Source organism: Zea mays, chromosome 3, assembly GCF_902167145.1.
Source record: "Zea mays cultivar B73 chromosome 3, Zm-B73-REFERENCE-NAM-5.0, whole genome shotgun sequence".
Lineage (NCBI taxonomy): Eukaryota > Viridiplantae > Streptophyta > Magnoliopsida > Poales > Poaceae > Zea > Zea mays.
In genome coordinates, this window is record NC_050098.1 from 33,062,579 (window position 1) to 33,079,640 (window position 17,062).

A 17,062-nucleotide genomic window follows, 5' to 3' on the forward strand; every position below is an offset into this window, starting at 1 on the left:
GTCCCTTTCTTCTGCCCTGGCCCTACTAGCGACTACAATTCTCTACGACCGATGCACGCGCGTCCAGTCATATTTCATCCTACACCCTTAGGCAAAAAATAATAACTCAAGTTAGCAGAACTTTGCACTCGAATTTTAAGTGAAATACGTATTGTTGGTACAAGCGCAAAATCGATAAATAACTTTATCATGACTCCAAGTGTTTGAAACCAACAGCGTTATCTTATCTTGTATTTTAAACTTTATGTAAATAATGCATTCTTCATTGCTAGAGACAGCCTTAGACCGTGTCTATCAACTTATCCATATAGTCGCTTAAAACACTGTTTTACAATGTTTAAAAGTAAAAGTTTAAATATAGATATGATAATGAGTAAGCTATTGAAAGTAGTCTTAGGATACATTTGGTTTGGCTGAGTTGCGAAAACATTATTATTAGTTGCCTGTTATAAAAAAAGTTGTTGTGAGAAAAAAAAATATACAAACGGTTGTGAGTTGTCCACTTTAAACAAATTATATATTGTTTATATACACTCTATTTAACTATATCTCTTAATCAATATATCTAATTAAAAATTGATTTTACATTTGTGTTCCTAATATTTTTACAATAAATTAATTTTTAGTTCTATTTATAATAATTCTATATTTCAAATATTTTTATTTCATTTAGTATAGCACTTAATTATTTTAATCATATTTTAGTTTTAATTTACTGTGTGTCTATTTTTTAATATAACAAACTCCGATAAGCAGGAAAAGCAAGGTTCAATCTACTTTCAAATTGTACTAGGAAAGCTATTTTTTCATTAGTTATAGAAAAGCTACTTTTTCAAAGTAGCCAAAAAAGCGATCATATACGGGTGATGGCAGTATAGCACCCGTATCCATCAGCCGTATCCATCAGCCTTAGACCGTCTTTAGCATGACGTGTATAGAATCGTTTAAAGTATTGTTTTGCACCGTAGATTACATTGTTTGCAAAGTAAAGTTTAACATAGGAAGTGAGATAAATAATCTGCTAGAGATATAGTCTATTTGCACGGTCAGATACACGGTTGGTGGCCACAGCCTAACGAACGAGGGCGGTGAAGAAAAGAACTAGCGTATGGAATCTAGCACCTCCCTACCTAATTTTATTATTCTTCCTACCCAAAAAAAGAGAATAGCATGTTTCTTTTTTCCCTTAATAAGAAAGGAATTTTTCGGAAAAGAGATTGGAGTTTATGGGTGTTTCCCTACTAGCTCCGGAAAAACATTGCAATGAGAGTTATGACTCAGCTCCCATTCAACTTAACAAGGGTAATGCTGATCCCGCTTTGAAAGAAGTGCGCCAGCAAATACGCAGTTCACTTGCAGGCTCGCAGCTCAGATGCAGAACAGTCTTATTCCTGAGAGCATGTAATTGAGCATCCACAAAATAATCCTGAGAGAACCAAGACCAAAGCAAACAGAGTTGGGGAGTGGGAAAAAAGTAACATCAAGAGCACGAAATGTTCGACCTGCGAAAACTAAAACATCAACAACTGAAGTTTCGCTTCCAGCTACATTTGGGTAAAAAAAGATGGAAAAAGATGAGGCAAATAAACAACATATCGTAGTGAGAGCCAAATACAAGGATTGGGGACTTAAGACCAGCTATGAGGTAGGCATTTGAGGGTGCTACTCTAACCACGATGATGACATTATTTACCACATCCATGAACCCATACCTCATTCATAAAATGAACTGACTTCCCTTAAAACATACTCCAATGCCAGGCCCCCTCGAAAAACCTGCACATGTTTTCCAGTATGACAAGACCAGTCACAGCAAGGTAAAGTGCAACTAACAGTGCTGACAAAAGCAGAAACAATAAAGTGAAGCAAAACAGAAACAATGTAACAATGCAAGTGATTCAAGATTCACAGGTTATCTCTGGAGCTATCAAGGCACACCACTCAAATAACGGATCGATTGCCTCTGTTTTATAGGCAGAACCCTGTCACCCATAAGGGGGTAAAAAACTAGAACAAAATAAACAATAATGAATGCCATAACCGATATACTCATAGCAACTTCAGGTAGACCGGTCAAAATTAAGCAGAAGACAAGATATATAAAACTTACATCACAATTCACAATTCCATGTGACTGTCAAAAGACAGTGTACAAGTATGGTATATCAGGTCAAACTTTTTGAACCATTCCTGATACAAGATACAAAAACAGGACTTCTAACAAACAAAGTGCGTCAGAAGGCGGACAAGCATATTTGGACAATTTTACTAGCCAAAGCATTCCAGTTCAAATGCAAGAGCCTAGAATATGAGTTGTTTATAGTCTTGTATATGGACTTTACTTGAGTGTGTACTTCCTTGTATCTTCAACCGACATCCCAGAAATGTGCTCCAACAACTCTTCATGGAATCATAAGCCTGAAACGACAAATACATGGTTGGTTTCTACCTCACTGTATGAAATCGCCTTACAACTCCAGTGTTACATTTAAAAGTTTGCTCCAAGGAGCGAATCTCAAGCTAATGAGGAATACATTTTAATATATCAGATGAGCGCTCCGAACAGCACTCGAGTTCTCCGAAGATCTTCATGCCCTGCAAATAAAACTCCTAAATCAGAAAGGGAGATAATAAACACCAGTTCAGCATTCTCCATCATCATCAATCAATCTGCAAACAGCCAACTGAATGATACAGCAGCTATCATATAGCAGATTCTGCAGCGCCCCCTAAAGATCCACCTACTCCAGTTTCATGTTTCCCATTAGGGTCTGCTACAGCAGGGCACACATCATTTCCTTCATCAACTTCCAAACCAACTTCATGTCTATGTTTCTTATGGTTACTACTATTGTTGTTCAGGATTTCATCTTCAGAGCTCCTCTTATGTGCGACAGCATTACTATCCACCCTTTTATCTTCCACTGGATCTTTTACAGACCTTCCATCGTTGTCACCTCTACTGCTTCTATGAGATCGTTCCCCATCATCCTTCACTGAATTTTCATCTTTGTCGCGTCTGCTACCTCTATGAGATCTTTCCCCATCATCCTTCACTGAACTTTCATCTTTGTCGCGTCTGCTACCTCTATGAGATCTTTCCCCATCATCCTTCACTGAACTTTCATCTTTGTCGAGTCTGCTACCTCTATGAGATCTTTCCCCATCATCCTTCACTGAACTTTCATCTTTGCCGCGTCTGCTACCTCTATGAGATCTTTCCCCATCATCCTTCACTGAACTTTCATCTTTGTCGCGTCTGCTACCTCTATGAGATCTTTCCCCATCATCCTTCACTGAACTTTCATCTTTGTTGCGTCTGCTACCTCTATGAGATCTTTCCCCATCATCCTTCACTGAACTTTCATCTTTGTCGCGTCTACTACCTCTATGAGATCTTTCCCCATCATCCTTCACTGAACTTTCATCTTTGTCGCGTCTGCTGCCTCTATGAGATCTTCTGTCGTCCTGAATCTCAGACTTTCTGCTGTCCTTTTTATCACTGTGATGATGCTTTCTGTCAAGAGATCTGGACCTTGAATGCCTGCTATGGCGAGAATGACGATCACTAGTTGGCGATGATTTGCTTCCCTTATGATGTCGTGGTGACCTTGAACCAGCCCGAGCCGACCTTGATTTTGATGGGCTTAAACTTTCGAGTCTTTGTTTCTTGGGTGACCTAGAGTCAACTCTGGAGGGCTTCTTATGCCTTGGACTTCTACTTTTGCTTCTGTTCCTCCTTGAACGAGATGAATGATGATCACGGGATCGTTCACTCTCCCTTCTCCCGGACCTGCTATACATATCCTTATCATCCCTATGTGATCGATCACTACCATGCTTTGAGTGGCGAGATCTTGATGGTGATCGTGATCGATGCTCCCTTGAGCGTCCAACTGGGGGAGAGTAGGAGCGGGATCGTCTGCTCCTACGGTACTTGATAGGTGATCTTGACCGAGATTTTGATCTACGAGTAGGGGAAGATGGTGATCTGTAAATCATATAAACTGATCAGGCTTCAGCACACAATACGTAGGAAGGAAAAACAATCAATGACTAACTTAGTTACTTTCTTCCCTAAATGTTTTATCTCGAACACAAAAGAGAGCTGTGTATCATTATATTAAGAAGAAATAAAAGGGTAAGAACCCATACAACCACACACTAGACCACCCAGAGGTTTAATCAAAACTTGCCTTTCTTTCCTAAAGTTGAGAAACAACTAGAATGAAAGAATGTAGCAGGCAAAATTCCATCTACTAATGCAGCCAAACCAAAACTACAAAGTAACGCTGCTGCAAATTCCTATGCAGAGATCTCTTTCACTTTATTGCACAAACTAAACTCAATGAGGATATATACAAGAATAACTAGGGAACATATAAACCACAAATGAACGAGACAAGAATGGTACCAGACTTGGACACATAAGGTTTACTCCCTCTACAGCTATATCAATTGTTAATCCAAAGATTTAGTATCTCTTATATAACTCTGTAATAAATTCTTGAGTACAAACAAATTCTCCCCAATTTGCGATGAAACATAAAACATACCCCCTCCGGTGTGCGGTGTACTATTAGTTGTCGTTTAGGACAGCGACACGGTCTCCAAAATAAAACTTTGACCATTGTTTTTTTGTTAAAATACAAATAAACTCTTAATACATTTATACTTTTATAAAAGTAATTGTTAAGACAAATCCGTGCATATAAACATTATGTTTCAAAACTACATAACAAAATAGTTATTTGTAGTCAAAATTTTATAAGTTTGACTCAAACCTTGTCCAAAACGACAACTAATAGGACACTGGAGGGAGTACATGTAGCATGACATATGCCAAGAAACAAAACACATGATTTGAATCCAAATCTATTATCTTAAGAATGATGGATGAGTTTTCAAATAGCAAATGTGAAATCTCATCCATACCTCTATTTACAGAAGAGGGAGGACTAAAGCATATTCCTGCACAAAAAATGGACCGATGATCTAAATTTTTAGTCTCTCTATTTTAGTCCTTTTAGTCACTAAATTGCCAAACACGGGGACTAAAAGAGGGATTATCTCTATTTTAGTCCCCGTGTTTAGCAATTTAGGGACAAAGAGACTAATAATTAGTCCCTAGAAACCAAACACCCCCTAAGTGTATACTAGAACCAAATGAATGCAATCTTTCTGTGACCAAAATACCAAATGCACAATTAGCAGTTGTTACAGAACAGAAAGGTGTGGTATTAAGGTATAAGTCCATTTTTGGCCACCCAATTATCACTCTAGTTTGTTTTTGGCCATGCAACTCTACAACCAGAAACATTTGACCAATGATTCAATACCAAACAAATTTGGACATCCAGCAGGTTTCAAAGGTGATTTTGCATTATCTGAAAATAAAAAAGGGCCGGTTTATTTTCTAAAAAGATCCTGACTAATTCATTCTAAATCAGAAAAATATGAAACGAGTACTGATATTTTCTAAAAATATATCTAGCTTGCAGTCTTGTCCGTTATTTATTTAGATCATCGTTCTCAGCTATATAAACTTTAAGATTGGCCAAAAAAATTCATACTCCAAATAAAGTAGCAAATATGTTGGAATCAAATTTAAAAAACTATTTTTTAGGGCTAGCAATGCCTAATATGATATATATGTGGAATGTGGTGGAGCATGGCACCTGCAAGGTTTGTGCAGTCTTTCGGATCTTCTGTTTACTTGTAGTCTGCTATGGATTCTACTGGTAAAAACCGGGTGTAATATAGTGCAAGTGCAGAATAATGATTTAATAAGAAACAAACATGACTACAAGCAATTAAGCACTAGTAATAGGAAGAAATAAAATACAAATAGCTCCAAAATCTAGGAACAATAGATAGATTATCGTTTTTTGAAAGAAAAAACTGGGTACTGGATTCATATTTTTATATTTAAAGTGGATTATTAAATATATTCCCTCCATTCCAAATCATAAGATATTTTAGCTTTTCTATGGCTCCGATGGCATCCCCATGGAGGTGTGAATATGCCTAGGTACCAGAGCGATAGTATGGTTAACTAAGCCTTTTAACCTCATCTTTCAGTCAAACAAGATACCTGAATGGAGAAGTATATTGGTACCGATCTTTAGGAACAATGGAGGTGTTCAAAGTTGTACTAACTACCGTGGGATTAAGTTGATGAGCCACACGATGAAGCTCTGGGAGAGAGTTATCAAGCATCGCCTAAGAAAAGTGACAAGTGTGACCAAAAACCAGTTTGGATTCATACATGGAAGGTCGACCATGGAGGCAATTTTCCTCATACGACATTTGATGGAGAGATATAGAGAGCAGAAGGACTTGCACATGGTCTTTATTGACCTCAATAAGGCATATGACAAAGTACCGAGAAATGTCATGTGGTGGGCCTTGGAAAAGCATAAAGTCCCAACTAAGTACATTATTCTCATCAAGGATATGTACAAGGATGTGATGACATTTGTCCGAACAAGTGATGGCGAGTTGGCGACACTAGCAACTTTCCAGTTAAAATAGGACTACATCAGGATTCAGCATTGAGCCCTTATTTATTTGCTTTGATGATGGATGAGATCACAAGGGACATACAAGGGGATATCCCTTGGTGCATGATCTTTGTTGATGATGTGGTATTAGTTGATGAGAGTAGAAAAGGGGTTAATAGGAAGCTAGAGCTGTGGAAGCACATGTTGGAGTCGAAAGGTTTCAGACTTAGTAGGACCACAATCGAGTACATGATGTGCAATTTCAGCACGCCTAGACATGAGGATGGAGATGTTACCCTCGATAGGCAATTGGTGGCTAAGGAGTCTTTTCAGTATTTAGGATCCATGCTAGAAAAGGATGGTGACATTGATAAAGATGTTAGGCATAGAATTACAATTGGTTGGTTGAAATGCCACCATGCTTCTGGCGTCCTCTGTGACAAGAGAGTGCCACAAAAGCTTAAAGGTAAGTTCTATAGGACGGTGATTCGTCCGACGATGTCATATGGTATTGAATGTTGGCCGACAAAAAGGTGACATGTCCAGCAACTGAGGGTAGCTGAGATGCATATGCCTCGTTGGTTTTGTGGGCGCACAAGAAGGGATAGAGTCTGAAACGAAGATACTCAGGATAGGGTCGGGGTGGCACCAATTGGGAAGAAATTGATTCAACATCGGTTGAGATGGCTTAGACACGTTCGAAGGAGACGTTTTGTGGCGCTGATGCGTAGAAGGGTTTTAGAATGGGCCGGTATTGTAAAAAGAGGTAGGGGTCAACCTAAAATGACTTGGAATGAGGCGTTTAAGAGATGTCTTAAGAAGTTGATTACCTCCATTCCTCCAAAGAATTAGCTAAGGATAGGTGCGCTTGGAGACTAGCAATCAACGAGCCCGAACCATGATCTTTGTCTCTTTTTCTGTTTACCCTTAACTCTACCGTCTTTCTTTTACCCTTTCGGTGTTTTTTCCTATCCTTATTTCTTGTGTATTTCATCTCTAGCCTACCCCAACTAGCTTGTGACAAAAGGCTATGTTGTTGTATGTATACCTTGCTTTTACTATGTATCCAGACTCTAGAGATAGTGTATATAATATATATAGGTGCATAGCAAAAGCTATGTATCTAAAAAGGCTAAAATGACTTATAGTTTAGAATAGAGGGTGTATTTTTGTATCATTCTAAAATGCAAAACCACCTTAAAATCAGTAAGGTGGCCAGGTTTGTCTGGTATTGATAGTCTGATGGTCAAAAGTTCAGGGGTTTAGACTTTCATGGCAGAAAACGAACTCGGATAAAAGTTGAATGGCCAAAAAGGGACTTCTCCCTATTATTTAAGTTATATAAAATCCTAGATGTGTAACAGTCAAACAGGGTAGAATTGAATATGAGTACGAAACATACCCTGACTTCCCTTTGGCATCCTTTTCTTCCATGTTGTCCCCACCAAAGCCCTCTGCCTTCAACTTCCTGCTTATCTCAGCAGCCCTTGCTGCAGCTGCTTCAGTGGCAGATTTCATGGTGGCAGCACGTGCAGCAGCCTGTTGGGCTGCTATTGACTGTTGCATCATTAGTGCCTGCTGGAATTGTATCTGTTGCAACTGAACGGCTTGCTGCATCATCATAGGCAAGTTATTATTTGCTTTAGGAGGAAGAGCTTTAGCCATCTCCACATTCAATGGACGACCACCAACACTCTTGCTATTGAGCTCCAATGCTGCAGTTGCTTCTTCAGGTTTGGAGTACTCAACATACACAATCTGCTTTGTATCTGTCATGACACAATCAACAACTTTACCACAAAATCCAAATAGCTGTTTAATATAATCCACAGTAAGAAGTGGACTCAGGTTGCTAATTTGAACTGTTCTCTTCAGGGCATCAGCTTCATCAGCTTTGTTTGTTGAGCCTACAGTGATAAAATGTACAGGTGAGCAACTGTACTGAAGAAAAATAAACTGCTAATTACATTGCTAATTTAGAGTTGCATACTGAAACAATTTCAGTTGCTGCAAATTACAGTAATGGAATGTTCAGGAAGCAGCCTAAAGTAAAAAGAAACAAATTTGCAGAGCTCACGACTAAATTCGTTATGTAGGTTTACCATCTTAGCCAGGTGTGAGATATGTAGTTATCCATGGCATTTAAAGAAAAAAAGCAACAGCAAACAATCATTAGCAGAACAAAGCAACAGTCGTAATACTATAATAATGATTCAAGTTAGATGCTAGATTTATTTAAGAACTAACAGAGCATGTTGATCCGTCTGGGTTTAAAATGTTACGAATCTACAGGCGTGAACAACAGTATCATTCCTTTCTGTTACCAGTTCAACATTGGATTTAAAATGTTGTGAATTCCTTTCCGTTACATTCAACACTGGATCAACTAGTAAGAAAATCAAGTTTAAAAACCTTAATACATGTCTGGAAAGAATCATCACCTGAAGTTCCACCTGCAGCTTTGGCCTGTGCAGCATGTGCCTGCAGTGCCTGGGCAGCCATGATGGCCTGAGCAGCTGCCATGGCAGCCGCAGAGGGCGCCAAGGGCGCATGCCCGAGAGCACTGACAGAAGTCGTGGCAGCAAGCAACGACATCAGCAGCTGTTGCGGTGGATGGGTGAACTTACAGTCAGTCTCCACCTTTGTGCACCTCCCGTTCATGTAGTCCCGGCATATCTCCCCCAGTGAAGCACCAACCCCTGGCAGGATGACTCCGCCCGAGGACCCAGCGGTGGAACTAGGCATGGCCCCGAGGAGGCTGGGGAAGGCACTGGAGGGCGCGCCTGTGTAATTGGGCATATTAGGCATGGTCTGGTTAACCATGTTGGGGTAGGCAGAGCTGACAGCAGGTAGCGCGGTGGGGAAAGCGGCTGATGGTGTGGCGGTGGAACCGCTGAAGAAGACGGGGAAGGGGCTCCCCATGACGGAGACGCCGTCAAGCTCAACGTGTACCATGTAGTTGCCGCGCTTGGGGACGACGTAGGTGACCGTGTAGGATCCGTCCCCGTTGTCCTTGACAGTGCCTTCGAGATCGTCCCCGCCGACTCCCGCAGCGGGCGAGACACGCACGTGCACGCGCGCCCCACCGGCGGTGAGCCTCCGGCTGTGGCGATCCTTGGCGACGACGGTGAAAGTGGAGGGCGTTCCGGCAGAGCCGCCAGCGATGCCAGGCCCCGCGGCGGAGCACTTGGACGGGTCGACCGGGCCTGGCAGGGCCGGAGCATCGTCGTCCGAGTCGGTGGAGGTGAGCTCGGCTGGGGAGGGTGGGGCGGGGTCGACATCGTTGTAGTCGTCACCAGACGCGGCAGCGAGGGCCTTGAAGGTGGCGTCGAAGGCGGCCTTGGCGGCGGCAGCGGTCTCCGCCTCGGACTTGAGCTTTGCCTCCTCAGCCTGGCGCACCCAGATCGGTTTGGGCGCCGCCATGAGAGCGCGGCGGCGGACGCTGCTCTCGCCTAGCTTGCCTTCAATAAGCTCAGCTGGCCGGCTAGGGTTCGGTAGAGGCCTAGAGGGGGAGCAGATGCAGGGGATGAGGGCCGAGGGGCAACGAGGAAGAGGAGGCGTGTCGGATGGGGCAACCAAGCAAGAAGGCAGAAGAGCGAAAGGCAGCCAGAATCTGGTAATGAAAGGCGGCCCAACTGGAACAGAGCCCAATAACAAAACAAAGACAATCGAATAAAAACTTCCCTTAAAATACGAGAGTAAACAAAAATGCCGTGCGTGTGCTTCGCTACCGACAAAATCACGTAGTCACAGCATCTCCAAGCCTTTTAAATTTTCTCTCGCATTTGACTTTATTTTTCTATAAAGATTACGCTCTAACATCTCACTCCAACTATCTAATTTGGCTTGGCTAGTTAGAGTGGTTAATCAAGTTTAGCTAGTGAAAAAACCAATTTAGAGAATCGAATAGCTTAGCGAGTTAGACGGCTAGTATTAGAGAGTTATTTTACTGTTGAGTTGATAAAATTATTTTACTGTTAAGTTGATAAAATTTGGCTTGACGAACCATTTGACATCCAAAGCATACTCAATCCAAAACATACTCAATTTAGTCCTTACCGAGAGGCCGAGCGGTGACCAGGGCATGGTGGACCCCGAGCCGGAACGCGACAACCTCCAATTCATGAATGTAGCCGGCGATAGGCGTCATCCGGGAAGTCTAGGCAGACATCTCCCTCAACCACAAAACTCCGAGATGACTGCACACGAGGTCTATGGCCGCAAACAGACCACGGTGCTCAGCGTCAAGAGCTCAGAGGCGGTCATCTGCACGCGAAATCTCCTCCAGCACCATCGATGGCGAAAAACGGAAAATCCCATGAGAAAACCGCAGGAACTGGAAGGACCGAAAATCGAGGAAGGAAGAGCACGAGCCTCACCTTCTATCAAGAACCATGACGAGGGTCCATTGACACTGCATCTTGATGTTCACACCTCGGAAAGGCCTGACTGGGCCGTCGGAGAGCTCTCCCTCGCTTTGACCGCAAGATGCTCAGGCCCCCACCATCTTACCAAGTTCAGACCCTGCCACGGCAATCCCCTTAGTAGTGGCACCTCGAGCGGCAACGCGAGCCCTGTGCCTCCTCTAAAGGCTAGGCTGCCACCGAACAACTGATGTCTAGGCTCGGGGGAGAAATTTGCTATTATGGAGATCCTCACGTGCGGCTTCGACGTTTTGGAGGCGTAGACGAGGGATTAGCTGATATGGAAAAGCAGAGAATAGGTCACTCGCTAAAACGAACAAGAACACTCTATTAATTGGTAACCTCTTTGATTAAAACCATGGATACTCACGTCGTCTACATCCGTTACCTCTCTCTAGCCGACGTTCTTTTCTCCTCTTCTCTTCCTGCGCAAATTTCTCTAGAATGCAGCAGCCGTCTTCCTCATCCTTGCAACAGCCGCTAGCCCAAGCTCCATAGTCGTCGTGCCTCCCGGTGGTCGGCCACCTCCACCACCTGGCGTTCGCGGGCGCGCTCCCGCACCGCGCCATGCGCGACCTAGCGCGGCGCCTCGGCCCGCTCATGCTGCTCCGCCTCGGCGAGCTCCGCGTCGTGGTGGCCTCCTCCGCCGACGCCGCGCGCGAGGTGATGCGGACCCACGACCTCGCCTTCGCGACACGGCCGCTCAGCCCCACCGCCATGGCGCTGCTCGGCGACGGCAGCCTCGGCCTCGTGTTCGCGCCCTACGGAGACGGGTGGAGGCAGCTGCGCAGGCTCTGCACCGCCGAGCTGCTCAGCGCGCGCCGCGTCCGCTCGTTCAGGGTCGTGCGCGAGAACGAGGTCCGTCGGCTTCTCCGCTCCGTGGCGGCAAAGGCCTCGCCGGTGCGGCAGCAGAAGCAGCAGGCGCTGGTCGACCGGAGCAGTTCTCGCCGCCTCTCCCACCTCCTTCTCGCTCCTACCGTCCGCGTGCCGCTGCAAGGGGAGTGAGTAGAGTGGAGTCTCGCATGAGCTTTTTTATGCTCCCTTGTGAAGTTGTGATGATCGTGATCCTCATCCCCTGCAGAGCAAACAAAAATCGTTTTTTTCGTGTACAAACGCGCCTGACATGTCTGGAAATCACCCCATTACATCATTCCGACGAAGAAAGGGGGAAATCAATTTATGGAGCGCGAGGACCGGGAGGAGGAGGAGCGCGGACTGGTAGGCGACCGGAGTAGCGACGACGGCGTCCTCGTCAGCTTACCGGCTCCGCCGCCGTGCCCGTCCATGCCTCCCCGCCGTCTCGCCCCCGCCGCCGCGTCAGCTCCTCTCCTGCTCTGCTTTCCCCGCGACGAACCGTGCTCTAGCTCTCTTTCGTTTCTGAACCGTGCTCTGCTTCCACCGCCGTTTCTGAAGCGAGAAGGGACAAGACGGGAAAGCAGCGAGCACTCACGGCGCTGGAACGGCGGCTGTCTCAACGGCCCTAATCGTCGTTCACTACTGGTAATGGCGTGGTCATGTCCATTTTGAAGCGTGGGTTGTCCTCTAGTTTTCCATAATAGAGAATCCCTCGCCTACGCCTCCAAATCGTCGAAGCCGCATATGAGGACATCCATAATGGCAAATGTCTCGGCTCGGGGATAACAAAACGCCCCCCCCCGACTGTTGCAAAACGGTCGCATGCCCCAAACGCCCTGTAAGGCTATCCGCAACCGTTACCCCTAAATTTTTCCCCCTATATCACTTTTTCCCCCTATTTTTCCCTCTATGTTTTCATCTTCCGCAGCGGTTCCCCCTAAATACTCCCCTATACCTCACTACAACTATAAAATATCATTTTTTATATCAACTATCAATTTTTTATCTACTAACAATTACTCGTGGACCCACAGCACAGTGTTTAGGGTGATGAACAGTGACACGCTAGATCTGAGGGGAGAGAGAAGGGGACCGACGCGTAGGGGGCGCTGTAGGGGGCACCACTGCGGCCGTAGGGTGCCCCCTACAAGCGGCATGCAAGGGAAGGGGGATGGGTGGCGTCAACCGCTGCGCACAGCCTAATAGCCATCCCTGTCCTCAGGATGTGATCCTACTCGCCAACGAAGAGATCACTACCCTCTCACGGGCAGCGTCAACACAAGGAAGTCAATGCCCCCGGGGTAGCTGTTTGCTGAAAAATAGCCCCTCGCGAAAGGGGCGCCAACTGAGGAGGCTCGCCGTTGATGGCGTCCGCCGAAGAAAGCTCCTAGTCCGCCTGCAGTGGAAGAGCGAGGGAGACCACAGCCTCTGGCGACGCTCGGACTCCGTCCAAGGTCAGCGTTGAACCTAGAAAAGGCTTGGAAACATCGTGCCCCATGCCAACAACCGCCTTGGGTCGGGAGTCAAGGCGATGGTGCAGAGCCACCACCGCTGGTCGCCCTTAGGACGAGGGATCTTCGATCGAGAAAGGTTGTAGGAATAATGAAATAAACTCCTCAATATGGCAAGATAAGAGAAGGGGCTAGAGGGAATGACACTAGATGCTTACAAATTCAAAAAGCCTGGCTCAACCATGCATCAGAGGACACTCGGGGGTTGAAATCAAAGGTGGTCGTGTTGCTCCCTACGCCTCCCTCTAAACCTCCAAGGCCTGGCCAAGCCATTGAGCAACATCCAAATCGCTCAGAAGGACCCCTGCGCCTAGGGACAATTGATCCTTCCCCATCCGGTCCAGGGCATAGATCGAGCCTTGAGGGGAGCCACCCCTAGACGGAGGTAGCGCCAATAACACCCGCTCCTGTGACACCTTTATCTCGGAGGATAAGCACCCCTGCCAGATGGTTTTGGAGTCAAGCTTTCTCTTCAGTCGTAACATTGCAACTCCAATTAATGGGAACCTCGGACGAAACACCCAGGTAGACGCTGAGAAGCTACGACCCCGGTAAGAGCCCTTGACCAACATCTCACAAATAAAACCATCGCATGTGCGAACCCTTATTAAACGAGGAAAGGGGAATTGAGATATACTCGTGCGACCTTCCGTTGTGAAGGCGGATACTAGTACACCCGACCAGCCATGCCTCCATTGTTTTTCGCTCCTCCTTCTTCCGTAACAGCCCAAACACAGAAAAAGTATCGCCATAAGGCGAGATTGAGCTCGACACCTAGGTACCCCTTGCACAGGGCGATGAAAGCAGCAATGTGTTGAATCCCATTCGGATTCAGTTTATGAAGCTACACCTGCAAATACTTGAAGAAGGTCATAATGAAAAGGTTAAGGGGGAAGGCAAGACCTCGCTCATGGAAACGAACAAACAAAACCACATAACTGTGAGGCAGGGTTGGGCCACCTCGACACCCAGAATCAGCCAGCCACCATCAGAAGCAGACCTCACCAGACGAGGGCCCAAAGGTTCTCCTGGCTTGTCAAGGATTGGCGCCAATCCGCCGTAGCGAGCGCAACGGACAACCCGAGTATGAGAAGCATGGGCCGAGTGAGGAAGACGAGGAACAAGGGAACCGAAAGCAAGGTGGGAAAGACACGGAGAGTGGAACAATTAAATAAAATCTGCCCTGTGACACCTTGCTGCTTAGTGCCAGCGGAGGCGATCCACCTAACGAGGGGGGGCAGGCCTGACCCACCAACGTGTTAGACCACTGGTTGCACCCACCACCTCTCAGGCAGAGGCAAGTTGTTTCTTCATGCACAATAAAATGGGAAACACAAGAGTGAAAGCCATGCATTAGGAAGGGGTTTTCCTCGAATTTCATCGTCCTTTACATAAAGGAACCCTGAGTCTTCTGTCGCCATAATTCTAGGCTCGGGGCTAGGCGCAGGACCAAACATCCAAAAGAGAAGAGGGAAGACCTATGATTGAGGCAATATTGGAAGCTCACTATTCCCTTCCTATCATAGTGCTTGGCATGACTATGAGGGCAAAAGCGCACGTCAGGAAACCAAAAGATGGCCACCAGAAGAGGGCCCTAAGGAGCCCATCATATCAAGTCCTCTGAGGACACAACGTCGGTGGCTTTGTCGTATCCCTAGATCAAGTTCTCGAAGGCCATGGACAAAGCTTCCTGAGGAAGTGTCGCTGGAGCATGAAGATCAACACCAGTGTGGAGCTGGGCGATGACAAAAGCGACGATGGTCCCATGGTGAATAATGTCGTGGTCCATGACATTCTAGACATGGCTGGAGATGTCAAGCAAGCGCTGCAGACGGGTCACACCACGGGTGTGGATACTTTAGTCACTATGTCGATCTCCCGACGAAGCCCCGCTAGCTTAGCTTCCCGCCCTACTCAGAAATAAAAGAATGGAGGTCTGAACATCCCTAGGAAACAAGGAGAGCTAAAGAGCATGGTGAGAAGCTTACTCAATGCACGAGCCTCCATGGTGGTTAACCGAGCTTGGAGGCCCACGATACGAGCATCAGACGTTCTCACAACCAAGCGAGACGCTTTTAACTAGCCCCGCAGCTCAGCCATTGCCAGCAACGTAGGTCGAGGATCTGGCTCCGCAGGGTGGCACATGACAGGCGGAGGTGGGAGAAGCAACAACCCTCCTGCACAAGATGACACGATCAGGGTGGGGGCCAGCACCAACCAGCCTTATGGCTACTATTGGGTGGACAACGATAGTCGGAGCGCCGATGATATCGGTCGGTGGAGAGGACAGTATGGACCCCTGTCATGAGGGTTGACCCTTGATTCTTTGTTTGGAGAGGTCGTGGGGGGAGGAAGAAAGCGATATAACTTCTCCTCCAACGCTTAAGCCCACCGCCCTATGAAGAGAGCCTATCTCTAGGACGACAGAAGAGCAAGAAATAAACAAGTTCTAAAAAACCACCACCATTTCCCATGATAGGCGACTTTTGGGCCAGCATTGGTGAGGACACTCTGAGGTAGGACGCTTTCCACAGTCCATGGTCAGCCGAGAGGACGCCAAGGGGTTTCAAGCGGTACTACCCTCCTAAAAGGGTGTTGTTTTTGGGAAGCAAGAGAACGATAGACGGAGCCAATTGGGGATAAGCACGGAGGGACCCTCTGCTTATACCGCCTGACTGGCTCCCAAAAGCCAATGGTGGGCCCTACGAGCGGCGAGCCTACCTAATCATTGGTCACAAGCGACGATAGGGACAAGACAATGCCCGACCTAGAAAAAGGCCCTAAGGGGAGATACTCCCCTTGAGGGCTCGAAGGCTACTGTCGGGGATAAGATTCCTGGTCCCTAGGCCCACCGGTTAGTGAGCACACTAGGGAAAAGTGAGAGCACCTAGAGGGGGGGTGAATAGGTGATCCTGTGAAACTTGAAAACTTAAGCCACAAAACTTGGTGAATCGTTAGCACAATAATTGCCAAGTGGCTAGATAGGAATCCTCAACAAAATACAATAACCAACAAAGATCAATCACAGAGATGACACGGTGGTTATCCCGTGGTTCGGCCAAGACCAACGCTTGCCTACTCCACGTTGTGGCGTCCCAACGGACGAGGGTTGCAATCAACCCCTCTCAAGCGGTCCAAAGACCCACTTGAATACCACGGTGTTTTGCTTTGCTTATCTTTATCCCACTTGCGAGGAATCTCCACAAATTGGAGTCTCTCGCCCTTACACTTAAAGTTCACAAAGAAGCACGGAGTAAGGGAGGGAAGCAACACACACAAATCCACAGCAAAATGCGCACACACACGGCCAAGAATCGAGCTCAAAAGACTATCTCAAAGTTCTCACTAGAACGGAGCTCGAATCACTGAGAATGACAAACGAATGCGCAAAGACTGAGTGTGGATGATCAAGAATGCTCTAAGGTTGCTTGGTATCCTCCTCCATGCGCCTAGGGGTCCCTTTTATAGCCCCAAGGCAGCTAGGAGCCGTTGAGCACAAATCTGGAAAGCCATTCTTGCCTTCTGTCATCGAGGGCACCGGACAGTCCGGTGCACACCGGACACTGTCCGGTGCCCGATTTCCTTCCTTAAATAGCGAAGCCGACCGTTGCGGATTTGGGAGCCGTTGGTGCACCGGACATGTCCGGTGCACACCGGACAGTCCGGTGCCATCTTCTAGCCGTTGGCTCAGCCACGTGTCTCGCGCAGATTGCGCGCCCGACCGTTGGCCCGGCCGACCGTTGGCTCACCGGACTGTCCGGTGCACACC

At 46.4% G+C, this 17,062-nt stretch overlaps 1 protein-coding gene across 7 annotated transcripts; it reads right to left on the bottom strand.

Annotated features, from left to right (window-relative positions):
• Positions 1-933: 933 nt before the first annotated feature.
• Positions 934-11,196, bottom strand: LOC103649930 (nipped-B-like protein B). 7 transcript variants are annotated; one of them, XR_563806.4, is made up of 6 exons: positions 8,945-10,131; positions 7,906-8,410; positions 2,535-3,991; positions 2,343-2,418; positions 1,713-1,776; positions 934-1,426 (listed from the first exon to the last, which is right to left on the bottom strand). XR_563806.4 is itself a non-coding variant. In XM_020550174.3 (4 exons), the coding sequence occupies exons 2-4, from the start codon at positions 9,924-9,926 to the stop codon at positions 2,704-2,706; spliced, it is 2,775 nt and encodes a 924-aa protein (XP_020405763.1). In that variant the 5' UTR covers positions 9,927-10,005; positions 10,563-10,775; the 3' UTR covers positions 2,080-2,703. The 7 variants fall into 7 exon arrangements, 2 of the variants coding, with proteins under 2 accessions (XP_020405763.1, XP_008673837.1); XR_563805.4 differs by having other exon boundaries at positions 938-1,776; XR_002267971.3 differs by having other exon boundaries at positions 1,006-1,426; positions 2,343-3,991.
• Between the last annotated feature and the right edge of the window lie 5,866 nt (positions 11,197-17,062).

Bases quoted from the DNA above. Each gene is read 5' to 3' on its own strand.
- LOC103649930 (XM_020550174.3), bottom strand. From the start codon at position 9,926: ATGGCGGCGCCCAAACCGATCTGGGTGCGCCAGGCTGAGGAGGCAAAG. The intron at 8,411-8,944 runs GTGATGATTCTT...TTATCACTGTAG, and splicing joins AGCTGCAGGTGGAACTTCAG to GCTCAACAAACAAAGCTGAT. The intron at 3,992-7,905 runs GTATGTTTCGTA...TATGATTTACAG, and splicing joins GATGCCAAAGGGAAGTCAGG to ATCACCATCTTCCCCTACTC.